The 16,176-nt window shown below is 35.9% G+C and overlaps 1 protein-coding gene across 2 annotated transcripts in view; it reads left to right on the top strand.

Moving 5' to 3' along the window:
* Positions 1-16,176, top strand: part of NRK (Nik related kinase) — a 154,848-nt gene that overhangs the window by 3,446 nt on the left and 135,226 nt on the right. For both annotated transcript variants that reach the window (XM_024750551.1, XM_024750550.1), the window contains exon 2: positions 3,803-3,868. In XM_024750551.1, the coding sequence (XP_024606319.1) occupies positions 3,803-3,868 (66 nt within the window). The remainder of the gene's footprint in view (positions 1-3,802; positions 3,869-16,176) is intronic.

The following is a 16,176-nucleotide window of genomic DNA, read 5'->3' as shown; positions in this document are numbered from 1 at the left end:
AGTCCCCTTTGCCTTCTGTGCCCAGTATGGTAATGACATTCCTCACAACTCTGGCCTTGGTATTTGACACTGCCGTGTGTAGTCCTAATCTATATTGGGGTCAGGATTAGACAGGCCTGGAGGACAGTAGTGGCAGAGGTGATCTGAAATAGTACATGATCCAAAAATCTATATTTGAATTACATTAGGTTTATATTTAAATATAACTGCCAGCTCTCCCAGTCTTCCATCACCCAGACCAAGCCTGCTTTCCACACTCAGTCATGAGAAACTTTCACTTTCTCAAGTCCCTTAGCCCCCTATTTTGAATCAGTTTTACCTTCTAGTCCACAAAGATTGAAATATTCAGCATATCCTCCATTAGGTATCCCAGAGCATCACCTCAAAATGACATTGTACTTCAATCAGTTTTCTCAGTCTTTTTCCCCTCAATATCTAGAGCAGTGGGTTTTATGTTAGTGCACCAGAACAGTGCCCAAGAATGATCTTGGATCTTGAGACCCATCCACAGAAATTCTAGTTTCATAATTCCATGGTTGGGGCAAGGAATCTATATTTTAAACAAGATTCTCCAGATGAGTCTCATGTAAGGAGAGTCTATGCAGTTCACAGTTTGAGAAACACTAGTCTAAAGGAAGAGATTGTCCTTTTTAAATTTTCCACTTGAATTGTGAAGCCCATTCCTCCAAATATCTCTGAAACTTACTCTGACACTTATTTTGTTTTATCTGCCACTTTCAGATTCTCTCTCCATAAACTATTTTCATAAAATCACATTTTCTAATATTTAAAACAAAAGAACAATAGCCTCTGCTCTTTCTAGGTACTGTGCAATCTCTTTTCTTCCTTTAGCTGTCTAACTACTGGAATGTGTTCTATGATTCTCTTTTACTGCCCTAAATCTGAAATGTATTGCTACCTATGATGACCATTTATCATTTCCACTTTGTTCTTAATTTCTGCTGTATTTGGTCCTGTAGATCAGCCTTTGCTTTTGCGTCTCTTCCATGACCAGCAAACACTGCCTTCTAGTGGTTCTTTTTCTTCCTGTTACCCCCAACCCCCTGCCTTTAATAAAATTACCCATCAATGTTCCCATTTTCCCCCCTCTTCTTGAATTCAGAAGACAGAAACAACTCCCCAATTTCAGGATTTCAGGGAGCAGACTAGGACTTTTAAATTGCAAGAGTTAATTTAGATACATAGAAAAACATAACGAAGTATGGAGTATTTGCAACATTTTATGGTTCAAAAATGTTTGAAAACTTAGACTTTTAGTAATATCTTTTGAAAAAAACTTTCACAAATTAAGTTTTCTTGTTAAGTGACCATTCTTTTAACCAAATGGAACACCAGAACATACTGAACCACCAAGTATTCTCTAAATTGATATAGCAGTCATAAATATAAAGATCTTTCCTCTTCTGGTTTTCTTATCTCCGAGTAGCAGGGCAGAGGAGAAGACCAAGTAATCATAGAGACCCCCTTGGTGAGGACTTTAAATTTCACAGTGACCAAAAAAAGTTGACTTCTTAGTACTTCCTTCTTTGGGAGCCCAGAATAAGCTTTCTCTGACTATAATTCAGTGGAAAATCTGATACAAGAAATTGAGTAATATTACTCTAGTAATTAGCATAGTTCCCTTCCTCTTTTTGCCGAGTTCGGCAATCATTTAGTCTTGAAAGAGATTAGTGTGGAGATGGAAACAAAAAATATTGCATAAAACTAATGAAAAAAATAGTCTTAGATGAATACTAAAATGAGCTGCCTTTAAGAACAGAAAAAGAGTTTTTAAAATCTTTTTTTATTAAATGTGAGCATGAGGAGAATTAAGATGTCTTGGCCATTTGTTAGCAGGAAAAATTTTCCAAACAACATGAATATAGATAAAATAAGGCCTCCAAGAATTCCACCGGCATTTTGTTGTCCCGTTCATTTCCTTGGTGTCTTTTTTGAGTATGTAGATACCTGGGTTCAAATATGAGTAAAGTACTTACATTATTGAGGGCTAGAAAAAGGATTACAGAAATTAAAGACTGTGCTCAAAGATTCAGAAATAAACTTGTTCAGATAATACAGTAATTCTCTGATATATGATATCGGGGTTTTGTTCGTTTGTTTGTTTGTTTTTAGCTAAAATGCAGCCTCAACTGTAACAAAGAATGGTTTACCGATAGGAATCAGCTAACATATTTGATTCTTTTGACAGATGACCAGAGACTGTTTCTCCAGAATTAATAATGTCTCATATAAGTTTCTCAAAGATCTCCTTTAAAGAAATATGCTAAATTGATAAACTCTTCAAGCCAAACCTTAGGAACTTCTTTGTTGGCTTTTTCCCATAAATTTTTCAATGAATTATAACAGCAATGATATGCCTATTATCAAAGTCCACTATAACAATCTATTTTTAGTTTTCTTGAATCCTCAAAATTATCATTTAAAAAAAAATTTATATTTTCATTGGGAGTATGTTCCCTGAAATATTTTCCTACAGTAATACTGTGCATATTGTGACATTGATTTTAATGCTAATTTTAAGAAAGTAGGCTGCTAACAATTGTCATATCAATGCATTGAAACATCTGGATTTTAGAATGTCAGAATCTGATTTTTTTCTAAAGAATTTTAGAGCTAGGAAATCACTTAACACAGCACCTTTATTTTATATATGTGAAAACTGAGTCCCAGAGAGAGTAAATAACTTACACAAAGTCATATAGTTAATTAATGGCAGAACTGGGGCTATAACTTTAGTCTCCTGACTCTGTCCAGTTGAATACTTATTGACTGAAGTAATCCCAGAGCTGTGTCATTTTCCTATGACACTTTTGCTAGATTAAACAAATATCACACCAGTTTAAAGGAATCTATAATTTGTCATATACATTGCATTTGCTCAATAGTTTTTCTGTTTAGCTCACATTTGTCACAGTGATAAAAATATTTTTAAACAAAGTTATACAAAGTTTGTATATATAAAATGTGCTTTCTATAAGGCATGTGAATTTCCAAGAATTTGCCAGTGCTCCTATTACTTTGTGCATAAATTGGCATCTACTCATACTTCATATCTCTTTTGCTAAAATAGCAAAATAAGCTGCTAGAGTAAGAGTTTAAATAGTGATAAAATTCAAGAAACCATGTTTTGTGGTGAACAAGAAATGAATATCCATATTTTAAGGTAAGGAAACAATGTTTAAGGATAAATATGGAAGCCTTAAGAATCTGCTGATAAACATGTTATATTGTCTAGTTTTTTTTAAAAAAATGATGCTCTTTTAATACCATGATGTTATTTTGTTAGTTATATTTAGAGTCAATATTCTTTCTTAAGAATTACTATTATATAAACAATCTAGACTTTGTAGCCAGTACCTACTCATCATTACATATCTACTCAATATTACCATTGCCATATGGTAAACTTTCTGCCTGTCTGGTTAGCACTCAAAAGATGGATATCAAAAGAGTATTTCAATTGCAAGTAAATTAATTTATTTCTACTTTTAATAGCCTTTCTAATTAACTTATGAATATGCCTCAAGTAGACATAATTGTATGCATTTTACAGTTTTATGATAATTATACAGTTAATGTTCACACCATTGCTTCTTTTTTATAAATGACTACACTCAGTCCAGGGAGATTGTGACAACACTGTGCTTTTGGTAAATAACACTTAGGTTCTTCCCATGGAAATTCTAAGGGAACAAGGCAGATTAGAAATTCCACTCTAGATAATTTAATGCTTGGCTGTTTTTCCAAGAAAATTGAAAAGTTTTATCCTACATTTTTGCAGGATCCCACTGGAATATTCTCACTGGATAAAACCATTGGCCTTGGTACTTATGGCAGAATCTATTTGGTAAGTGGAGTTACATTAGGTATTCATTCTGCATTTTCTAATAATAAAAATGATTGTTAAGTCGAAACCCTACACTGCAAATCAAATAATGCCAAAGCACATTTCACTTTGAGAGAACGATCAAATTAAGATAGCTCAGTGACAGCTGTGATAATTATTACAAAAAAATGTATTGGAAAGCTATAGTGAACCAACCAACAAAACATAAGATCTAAACATTATTAGCAGAAAATTAATAAAATCACTAAAGGAAAAGAGAAATAATTCAAATAATATGTACCCAAATAAAAATATCACTTGTTTGATATTATATGTCCATACCATTCTAATTACTGACATTCAACTTTTAAGCTGAATGTTACAAAAAGTTTCCATAGCATTCTATATCATACTATGTACATGAATGTGCACATGTATGTGATAGCTTCCCAAATAATCTAATAAGAAAATATCTGCATTTGTTTAATGATATTTATTAAGCATAAAATATATGCCAGGCACTGTGATAGTCTTAAGTGGTGAACAAAACAGATAGTCCCTACTCTTCCAGGGTTTATGGTCTAGAAATATGTAAGTGATTAAATGTGTGTATTTGTGTGTGGGTGCGTGGGGGCTTGGAGAAGGCAAATATATAAGTAAGCACATGAATAACTATATAATTGCAATTGTAATATATTTCTGTAAGAAAATTCATAGTGATATAAAAGTAAAGAATGGGGGGCTTAATTTAGATTGAAAGTCAGGCTCCCTGGGAGAATCACTGTTAAACTGACATCAGGAGGACAAATATGAGATAACCAAGCAAAGGTATGGTTGTAGAGGATGATGTTGATTCATTCTAGGTAGAACAGGGGCAGTGGTAAGGGCTGGATTGGAGATGGGGGGTGCTTTAGTGGCCCTATCACCTTGATCAGGTGCCCTTCCCTCACTCTCTAATATGGTGAATAGACATTTTCTCAACCTTGTATACTGTTATGTACAAATGCAGGGTTCCTCTTCCCCAGGAATGTCCCTCAAAAACCAGATCACTGTCCCTAGTCTGATCCTTACTGTCGACTGACCACCAGTCCTCTACGTATGGGTTGTGTAGAAGTGTCTTGAAATGGGTCCAGCGGAAGGGGCCTCTTTCTAGTTCAGACAAAGGTTCCCTCTGCCTGCCAAGCCTTGTAACCTTAGGGCTGCATCTGCCCAGAAGTAGCTTATATTTTAAATTCATCTACCCAGGTAGGGTGGGGAGATCTTTAAAAGTTGTGCAAATGTGCCTAAAGCACAGACGTTGAGTAGGAGAAATAGCATTGTGGAAGGATCCTAAAAGCAGAAAGAACCTTGGTGAGTATAAGGAACAGAGAGAGTATCAATATTCATGACAAAAGTTTTTTCAAGCCATTTTGACCTGACCTATTAACAGAAACAATAAGCTATAGACGGAAATGTGATACAGACACAAATATATTGTTTCTGTTACTTCAATTGCATTCTAGACTGAATGATTAGTTAATATTTGTGTGATCTAAGCAAATTTTGCCACTTTGTGCATAGATACCTACACCTTATACATAGAAGTTTCTCTTTATGGCACATTTATAATCTCCATGGCTCCACGCACATTTTAATTCCTGAGGGGTGTGTAGTTAAGTGTGTGTGTGTGTGTGCGTGTGTGTGTGTGCGTGTGTATACTTGGCTTGATTTGAAGGTATAGAGCTCTCTCCACCATCAGATATTAGGAATAAAAACCTCAGTTATATAAGGCAAAAAGCAAAGGTAAGGCTAGATAACACAAAATGATGGTTTCTCATCAGCAGTCATCAGAATTGTGATGCCATAAGAAGAAAAGTCAAGAGGGTAAAAAGGTGAGTTGTGCATGATAATTCTCTTCTTTAAAAAACTAGGGCTTAGGGGACTTCCCTGGCATTCCAGTGGTTAGGACTTCGCCTTCCAATTCAGGGGGTGTGGGTTCGATCCCTGGTTGGGGAGCTAAGATCCCACATGCCTTGTGGCCAAAAAAAAACAAAACAGAAAACACAAGCAATATTGTAACAAATTCAATAAAGACTTTTAAAATGGTCCACATCAAAAAAATCTTAAAAAAAATAAATAAACTAGGGCTTATTTAGGTATAGTTTACACTTGGCAAATTCATCCTTTTAAGTGTAGAATTTTATGAGTTTCGACAAACATGTCCAGACATGTACCTACCACCACAATCAAGATTTTTCAATATACATCTTAAATTACACAGTATACCTTCAAGTAGTATTCTACCACTTCACTGTGTGGTGTCCTAGTTTGTGTACTATGCTTATGGTTGTTATACATTTTGCTCTTAGGTATGATATGAACCTACACTACTACTATTTTCCCTCTACTCAATACTACTACTTTTTCTTTAGTCAGTTATCTTTTAGAGCAATTTAAAAAGAAGAAATTTTATATTTATACTCATTTGAGCTATTTCTGGAATCTTCATTTCGTTGGATAAATCCAAGTTCCTATCTGGGTACGATACTCTTTAAGCCTGAAGAACTTCCTCTAACATTTCTTTTAGTGCAGGGATTCTGGTAATGAAGTCTCTGCTTTAGTGTGAGAAGTCCTTACTTCTCCTTCATTTTTAAAAGATATTTACACTGGATATAGAATTTGGGGTTGACAGTTACTGTAGTTTCTTTCAGCACTTTAAAGATAACACTATTGTCTTCTGGCTTGCATAGTTTCTGAAGTCCGTTGTCATTTTCATTCCTCCTTCTATCTTCTGGCTGCCTTTAAGATTTTTCTCCTTATCTTTGTTTTTCAGCAGTTTAAATATGAAATGTCTAGGGGTTTTGTTTTTATTTTGTGTGTGTGTGTGTGTGTGTGTGTGTGTGTGTGTGTGTGGTGGGGTATTTACCATCCTCGGGTTTCTCTGAGCTTCTTCCTTGTGCTTCTGTGCTTCAGATTCTCGCTCAATGCTCTCCTGCCTCCCCTAGTGGTATACTGCTATCGCTTCTTTAAGTGCTTGTTAGCCTGATGGTGTGGGGCAGGGAGGAGTTCTCTGTTTTCCTGATTCAACCGCAGTCTTAGGCAGATACTGTGCTTCTAGGTCATGAGAGTGAGACTTTCTTACTTACCCTGCCCCTCTATTAGTGGTAAGACATCCTAAATGTTTTGGACCCAGGACTAATTCCTGCGCTACCCCCAGAAATAGAGGAATGAATTATTTTTTTTTTTACATTTCCCCCAGCTATATCAGGTCTTCCTCTGCACCCTGCGGGGAATAGGGTTTGATGCCCTTCCCCTAAGGCTTAGGGCTTGTATTCCATGGGGAGCGGGGAGAGAAATTGCACATGGTTTCACGCTTTTCCTACTGCAAGGGCTTCTTCTCTCCATCAGGTCAGTACCAGAAATCTGTGGAGAAAAGCTTATGACTGTGCATGTATTCCTCTTGTATCTGTGGCTCATGAGCGTACTGTACTCTTATGCTAGCCCATACTTGGCCTTTAGCAGTTCATTAAAAATTCAGCAGAATTCTTTTTTTTTAATTTTTATTTTTTATTGAAACAGTTGGTCAACAATGTTGTGTTAGTTTCAGGTGTACAGCAAAGTGATTCAGTTATACATATACACATAGCTATTCTTTTTAAAATTATTTTCCCATTTAGGTCACTTCAGAATATTGAACAGTGTTCCCTGTGCTATACAGTAGGCCCTTGTTGGTTATCTATTTTCAATATAGCAGTGTGTACATGTCAATCCCAAACTCCCAATCTGTCCCTCCCCTCCACGCTTCCCCCACTGGTAACCATAAGTTCATTGTCTATGTCTGTGAGTCTGTTTCTGTTTTGTAAATAAGTGCATTTGTATCATTTTTTTAAGATTCTGCATATAAGTGATATCATGTGATATTTGTCTTTCTCTGTCTGACTTACTTCACTTAGTATGATAATCTCCAGGTCCATCCATGTTCAGCAGAATTCTTTATACCAGCTTCTATGTGATCCTGTCTTCCCTCTGTAGCCACAGGTGAGCCAGTGCTCATGTCCCATCTCTCCCTGCAAGTGCTTGTCTTTTTTCAGACTTCAGGCTGCCTGGTTGCCTTGAGACTTCTCTCTGGGTTCAAGAAAAGTAATGATTTCGTAGGTTATTCATGTTTTGATTGTTGTTAGGGTGAAGGTGGCACTCCTTTCAGCTTTCCACATCTTCATCAGGAGCCAGAAGTCCATGTCAAATTGAATTTTCATGAAGCATCTACTATATGCTAGGTCCTGTACACATTTATAATTCCTAAGACTTTTATATGTACCTATTCACATCCAGAGATAGAGAACACTTCCTACCATCAGATCTTCAAACTAGAAACCTCTATGTTACAGAAGGTGAATGATTACAGATGCTTTATTTACATTAGACAGATTTTCCTTTGTCACTCATTGATGTAACCTCTTTTTTCTCCCTCAAATTTATTTCCTTCTGTAAAAATTTTTGGGATAGTGGTACTTTATATAAATACCTCCTTCATGGAAAACAACCTTGAGTATGTAGTAAATGCTTTTAAAATATTCATATTCTTTATACCAATAATTCCGCCTCTGGAAATCTATGATAAACACAAAAATATAGAAAAAGCATATATTCATTTTAGCAGAAAGGTGGCATTTTGTGGTGAAAAGTGGACCTGCTTTGGAACAAGACAGACTTAATTCAGTGCTTACTTGGCCATTAATTAGCTATGACCTTGAGCAAGTCACTTAACTTCTGAATATAAATTTCCTTATTTATAAAATGGAGCTAATAATACCTACCTTGCAAGATTTTATAAAATTTAAAAACAATGCATATAAAGCACTTGGCACATAGCTATCTTTAAAAGATAGCTACTGATATCATTATTACTGTTCCTATTACTTGTAGGAAGACAAATTCAGCAAAACATTAAATAGTAAAAAATTAGATGAAGTAAATTATCTTAACTCAGTTAATATATTATTTCTCTGAAAAGCAATGTTTATGAAGGTATCTAGCAGCATAGAACTATGTTTATGATATTTAGTAAAGTATTGCATATTATTTGTATACTCTTACAGTTCTGTTAAAACTTGCACATGAAAAATGGTGAATTAAATGGTTAGAATAGTGAGATACTGGATGTACTTTTCTACTCTATATTTTTTAATTGTATATTTCTAATGACTGTAATGTTACATTTTCTTTATCTAAATAATATATATGTATGTGTGTATGTATATTTTATATATATATATACATACATATACAATTCTGTACAGATACCCTGTACAACAAAATGGAAGCATGATACCATTCAAAATTAATGTCAGAGTGACTCATAGAGTCCTTTGCTTTTTCAGCTCTGCCAACCACATCCCCTGCTGGTGTTTGTTTTGGTTAAAGTCTCTCCAATGTCTTCCAGCTTGTTTCCAAGGCCTCGTTCTCTGGCAGGTTTCCAGCTATCTACTGAGGTCTGTGCACGTTGAAATGAAGGCTGAGTTGCACATTCCACATTGAAACCCTTTTCCTTTCCTTCTTTTTCTTCTAATTAAATGCCTGTCTTTCTACCCTCTCCTACCTCCTGCCAGTACAAACCTCACTTAAAATTGTGGGTTTTATTTTTCTCTCTCTTTTTAGGAGAAAGTACTGCTCTTTCTTTTTTTTCCTCTAGTAGAGTTATAAAACGTAGTTTCCTCTTCACTTTTAGATGCTAGTCTCATAGCTTAAGAATTGTCATTTGAATTAGAATTTGCCCATGTGAGACCAAATTAACAAAAAGAAAATAGTTTGAAACTTGTTTTTTAATGTTACTATTAAAAAAAATAAACAATTTCCCGAAGAGCAATACACACGGAGAGACCACAGTTATTTTATGAAACATTAAGAAAGAGACCAAGGCACCTTAGGTTGGCTCAGTGGGTGGCAACCTGACTCTCCCATTAACTGACACAATACTTATAAATTGACTTTTCTGGACCTGTTTCCTCAAGTATAAAATAAATGTGTTTTGCTAGATAATCTCCAGCGTTCTTCTGGCTCTTCAACAATACACCTAGCACAGTGCCTGGAACTCAGTAAAATGTAAACTATTCTTATTCTTACTGTCACCAGCATAATAACTAGCTTATAGTTCTTTCACCACCTTGCAAAATAGAAGTTGATTATTGGCTATTAGGTGAAGTATTTCCTCATTTCACCAAATAAAATGATTCTCATCATGTTTTTCCATTCTTTCGTCCACTTTACTACCTGATAGCAAGACCTAATATTTATCTCAGTAACTACTATGATGCTCTATGCAAAGGTAAAACTGTGTTACTGTTATCTAACAGCATTTTCTTAAGCAGAATACTATTGGGGTAAGACAATGAACTGAATCGCCAGAGTGAACCAGTTTGCCTTGCCCTTCATGACATCTTGACTGTACTTCTAACTTTAATCACCTATTCCCACGTTGCCATTTGCAGGTGGTGAAGGCAGAAAAAGAAGTGGGAAAAGGTTCAAGGCAACTGTTTCAAGCAAAGGAAAAATTCACCTGAAATAGGGTAAAACTTTACAGTTGGATCTAGAGCTTAATTTTCACACGTCCCTGATGCCTAGTTGGAACTCAGTTAATGCTGGTGGAAGGAAGGGACTGGGCCAAATATATTATTGTTCTAAAACTTAAAAACATACCCTGGGCATAAGTAACCATCTGTCCTTGAGATATATTAGAGGGGTCATCTTCCCCTTGGCACTCAGCAGATTAAGTCAGATATAGAAGGTGTGTCATTTCAATGATGAGCAAATTCCTGAATCTATTGCTCTCTGGAAGTGTACTGTTGAATATGGTAATTTCTTTTTAAAACACTGTCCAATGCGTCCCTGTTAAGTTTGATTTTTTTTAAATCACTGCTTGACACACTGTTTTTACTTGGAAATCTCACCAGACAGGTGATATTTAGGTTTACTAGTTACGTTTTCTGGATTTGCAGTTAGGACAGGGAACGGGAACAGAAAGGCAGGAAAGAAACGTCCTCAAAGTTGATGACATACAATTTATGATATTTTAAATTAAGTTTCAGAAACATGGTGCTGACATTTGGCTTGCCTAGCCACTAGGCCTATTGGATAGGGGTTTGAATATTTTTCCTTTTAGGCTGACATTATACTGTTTATTTGCCTAACAAATGTCTAGCACTGTGAATGCTTTCTTTTTAGGTAGGAAAGTTTCCTCACATCCTTGCCATTTTGCAAATATAGCTCAATTAAGTCAGCCAACAAATATTGCTTAAGCACCCATAAAGTGCATAACACTGTGCATTTCATTATACATTGCAAGCCTCAGAAGCAGGAACTGAAGCTGAAGCTGAGTTGAGGCCACAGGCTTACGAGGCTGTTGTGCCTTCCTGGTGCAGTACCATAAGACCAGATCCCTCTCTTGGTTCCTCCTTCTTCCTATGACATCACCCCCTTGTGATTATATGCCTCAAAAGTAGAGGTTGGTCTTTCTTAAGTAATCCTCTGGCTTCTCTAGCATAGGAAACATCAATTTATCCATTAAATAAAAACATTGCTTTGAATGTTTAATTTTCCATAATACAATTAAAAAATATTTATCGAATGTTCACTGTGTCCCAAGCAATATATTAAGTACTAGGTATTAGTTAGAATTACCAGAAACCATTTTTTTTGGGGGGATGGTCATTTTTATTGATTTAGTTTTAGTAGACTTAAAGAAGGAAGTTATTTTCCCTATGAATGTAGCTCTATATTAAGGAGGGAGTGATGAGTAACAGAAAGGAAAGGGAGTGCCAGGGTGAGATTGGGCAAAAGGAGGGAGGACATAGGAATGTCCTTTTTTTTTTCTTTTTTGGATGTGGAAAGTCTAATGAACCTTCTAACTCACCCTCCAGGAACAAGTTTTTCCTCAACAAGAAAACTGAGTTTGAATATTTGCAATGGGGGTGAAAGAACCAACATACACTAAATAAATTGAGACTCAGGGGACCAAATTAGTGGAAAGTGCTGAGGCTTAGTGGCCTTGGAGAAAATGGAATATTTCTATCATGTCCATGACATCTCTCCAACTGTGGAATATAACCCAGTCTCTGAGTTGCAGGCTTGTCTTTTTCTTTTTGTGTTATACCAAAATTTACTTCTGCCTCCTGATAAAACTTGAGGGAGGAAGAAGCAATAGCATGATAGAAATGAAAGGTGAAAATAAAAGTCGTATGTAGAATTTGTGCTCTCTGGAGGCCACAATAAAAAATTTTCACAACTACACATCTATTTAATAAGTTCACAGATATATGGGGAGAAATTGAAATTCTATATTTGGTGTGTTGGGGTAATACAAAATCATGGTCTCATGTCTTCATATCTTCATATACTTAATCCAGTTGATTTTATAAATGGGTTTTATGAGCAGAAAAGACAAATTTAAATGAATGGAGACAAATACATATTTCTAAACAAAAGCCAAGACTAATAAACTATAGCATGGTGGCTTTGTTCAATCAGATAAAAGCATCCCAATTATTTATTTTTAATAAAATATAAATTTCTGTGTGGGAAATAATACAGTTACTTAAAAATTGGCGTACAATTAGGAGATTGGGATTGACATATATACACTATTGATACTATGCATAAAATTGATAATTAATGAGAACTCTACTTACTGCTCTGTGGTGACCTAAATAGGAAGGAAATACAGAAAAGAGGGGATATATGTATACGTATAGCTGACTCACTGTGCTGTGCAGTAGAAACTAACACAATATTATAAAGCAACTCTACTCCAATAATTTTTTTAAAATAAATTTTTAAAAATTGATATACAAAATTACAAAATTGATGCTTCAATTTTACACTTAAAGATGTTTTAAATATATCAGTCCTAGGAAAATTTATGTGAAAAAGCCCATTTTAAAGAGTGCTGGGAGTACTGCTAAAAATACTAATGTGCTCTTTGTCTAATATATTGAAAATCAAGTTTTGTTTTATTTTGCATATATATGAATATATTTATATATACTATATATGTACATTTATGTATAGGAATATACATATAAATGTACATATGCTTGTATATACATATATACACAAAATGCAAATATATGTATATACATACCATATATATTTTTTTTGGGGGGCATAAAGTTTATTTTGACAATCAAGATATGGAACAGTTCCATCACCCCCCAAAATACCTCCTGCTGCCCCTATGTAGCCAACCCTTCCTCAACTCCAGCCACTGGCAACTAGTGGTCTGTTTTCTATCCCCATAGTTTTGCCTTTTCCAGGATGTCCTATAATTAGATGCACATATATTTATCCTTTTAAGTCTAGCTTCTTTCACTTAGCATGATGCATTTGAGATTCATCCTTGTTGTTGTCGGTACCACAACTTTGTTCATTTTTTATTACATACTTATTGGAGTATAACTGCTTTACAATGGTGGGTTCGTTTCTGCTTTATAAAAAAGTGAATCAGTTATACATATACATATGTTCCCATATGTCTTCCCTCTTGCGTCTCCCTCCCTCTCACCCTCCCTATCCCACCCCTCTAGGTGGTCCCAAAGCACCAAGCTGATCTCCCTGTGCTATGCTGCTGCTTCCCACTAGTTATCTATTTTACGTTTGGTAGTGTATATATGGCCACGCCACTCTTTCACATTGTCACAGCTTACCCTTCCCCCTCCCAATTTCCTCAAGTCAATTCTCTAGTAGGTCTGTGTCTTTATTCCTGTCTTACCCCTAGGTTCTTCATGACATTTTTTTCTTAAATTCCATATATATGTGTTAGCATACGGTATTTGTCTTTCTCTTTCTGACTTACTTCACTCTGTATGGCAGACTCTAGGTCCATCCACCGCATTACAAATATCTCAATTTCATTTCTTTTTATGGCTGAGTAATATTCCATTGTATATATGTGCCACATCTTCTTTATCCATTCATCCGATGATGGAAACTTAGGTTGTTTCCATCTCCGGGCTATTGTAAATAGAGCTGCAATGAACATTTTGGTACATGACTGTTTTTGAATTATGGTTTTCTCAGGGTATATGCCCAGTAGTGGGATTTCTGGGTCATATGGTAGTTCTATTTGTAATCTTTTAAGGAACCTCCATATTGTTCCCTATAGTGGCTGTATCAATTCACATTCCCACCAGCAGTACAAAAGTATTCCCTTTTCTCCACACCATCTCCAGCATTTATTGTTTCTAGATTTTTTGATAATGGCCATTCTGACTGGTGTGAGATGCTATCTCATTGTAGTTTTGACTTGCATTTCTCTAATGATTAATGATGTTGAGCATTCTATCATGTGTTTGTTGGCCGTCTGTATATCTTCATTGGAAAAATGTTATTTAGGTCTTCTGCCCATTTTTGAATTGGGTTGTTTGTTATTTTGTTACTGAGCTGCATGAGCTGCTTATAAATTGTGGAGATTAATCCTTTGTCAGTTGTTTCATTTGCAAATATTTTCTCCCATTCTGAGGGTTGTCTTTTGGTCTTGTTTATGGTTTCCTTTGTGTGCAAAAGCTTTGAAGGTCCCATTTGTCTATTTTTGTTTTTATTTCCATTCTCCAGAAGATGTTTCAAAAAGGATCTTGCTGTGATTTATGTCATAGTGTCCTGCCTATGTTTTCTTCTAAGAGTTTGAGAGTTTCTGGCCTTACATTTAGAGATTTAATCCATTTTGAGCTTATTTTTGTGTATGATGTTAGGGAGTGATCTAATCTCATACTTCTACATGTACCTGTCTAGTTTTCCCAGCACCACTTATTGAAGAAGCTATCATTCTTCCACTGTATATTCCTGCCTCCTATATAAAAGAAGAGGTGACCATATGTGCATGGGTTTATCTCTGGGTTTTCTATCCTGTTCCATTGATCTATCTTTCTGTTTTTGGGCCAGTACCATACTGTCTTGATTAATGTAGCTTTGTAGTATAGTCTGAAATCAGGGAGCCTGATTCCTCCAGCTCCGTTTTTCATTCTCAAGATTGCTTTGGCTATTCGGGGTCTTTTGTGTTTCCATACAAATTGTGAAATTTTTTGTTCTATTTCTGTGAAAAACGCCAGTGGTAGTTTGATACGGATTGCATTGAATCTGTGGATTGCTTTGGGTAGTAGAGTCATTTTCACAATGTTGATCCTTCCCATCCAAGAACATGTTATATCTCTCCATCTATTTGGATCATCTTTAATGTCTTTCATCAGTATCCTATAATTTTCTGCATACAGGTCTTTTGTGTCCTTAGGTAGGTTTATTCCTAGTTTTTTGACAGTTTGATTAATATGTGTCTTGGCATATTTCTCCTTGGATTTATCCTGTATGGGACTCTCTGTGCTTCCTGGTCTTCATTAACTATTTCCTTTTCCATATTAGGGAAGTTTTCAACTATACTCTCTTCAAATATTTTCTCAGTCCCTTTCTTTTTCTCTTCTTCTTCTGTAAGCCCTATAATTTGAATATTGTTCCATTTAATGTTGTCCCAGAGGTCTTTGAGACTGTCCTCAGTTCTTTTCATTCTTTTTTCTTTATTCTGCTCTGCAGTAGTTATTTCCACTATTTTATCTTCCAGGTCACTTATCCATTCTTCTGCCTCAGTTATTCTGCTATTGATCCCTTCTAGAGTGTTTTTAATTTCATTTATTGTGTTGTTCATCGTTGTTTGTTTCATCTTTAGTTCTTCTAGGTCCTTGTTAAATGTTTCTTGCTTTTTGTCTCTTCTATTTCCAAGATTTTGCATCATCTTTATATCAATATTCGGAATTCTTTTTCAGGTAGACTGCCTATTTCCTCTTCATTTGTTAGGTCTGGTGGGTTTTTACCTTGCTCCTTTATCTGCTGTGTGTTTTTCTGTCTTCTTATTTTGCTTATCTTGCTGTGCTTGGGGTCTCCTTTTTGCAGGCTGCAGTTTCATAGTTTCCATTGTTTTTGGTGCCTGTCCCCAGTGGCTAAAGTTGGTTCAGTGGGTTGTGTAGGCTTCCTGGCGGCGGAGACTAGTGCCTGTGTTCTGGAGGATGAGGCTGGATCTTGTCTTTCTGATGGGGAAGTCCGTGTCTGGTGGTGTGTTTTGGGGTGTCTGTGGAGTTATTATTATTTAGGCAGCCTCTCTGCTAATGGGTGGGTTTGTATTCCTGTCCTGCTAGTTGCTTGGTATAGGTTGTCCAGCACTGTAGCTTGCTGGTCGTTGAGTGAAGCTGGGTGCTTGTGTTGAGATGAAGATCTCTGGGAGGTTTCCGCTGTTTAATATTATGTGGAGCTGGGAGGTCTCTTGTTGACCAGTGACCTGAAGTTGGCTCTCCTACCTCAGAGGCAGAGCCCTG

This window comes from Neophocaena asiaeorientalis, unplaced genomic scaffold, assembly GCF_003031525.2.
Source record: "Neophocaena asiaeorientalis asiaeorientalis breed wild unplaced genomic scaffold, Neophocaena_asiaeorientalis_V1.1 scaffold390, whole genome shotgun sequence".
Classification (NCBI taxonomy): Eukaryota; Metazoa; Chordata; class Mammalia; order Artiodactyla; family Phocoenidae; genus Neophocaena; species Neophocaena asiaeorientalis.
Note: the sequence above shows the minus strand (reverse complement) of the source record. Positions and strands in the feature narration are given on the sequence as shown.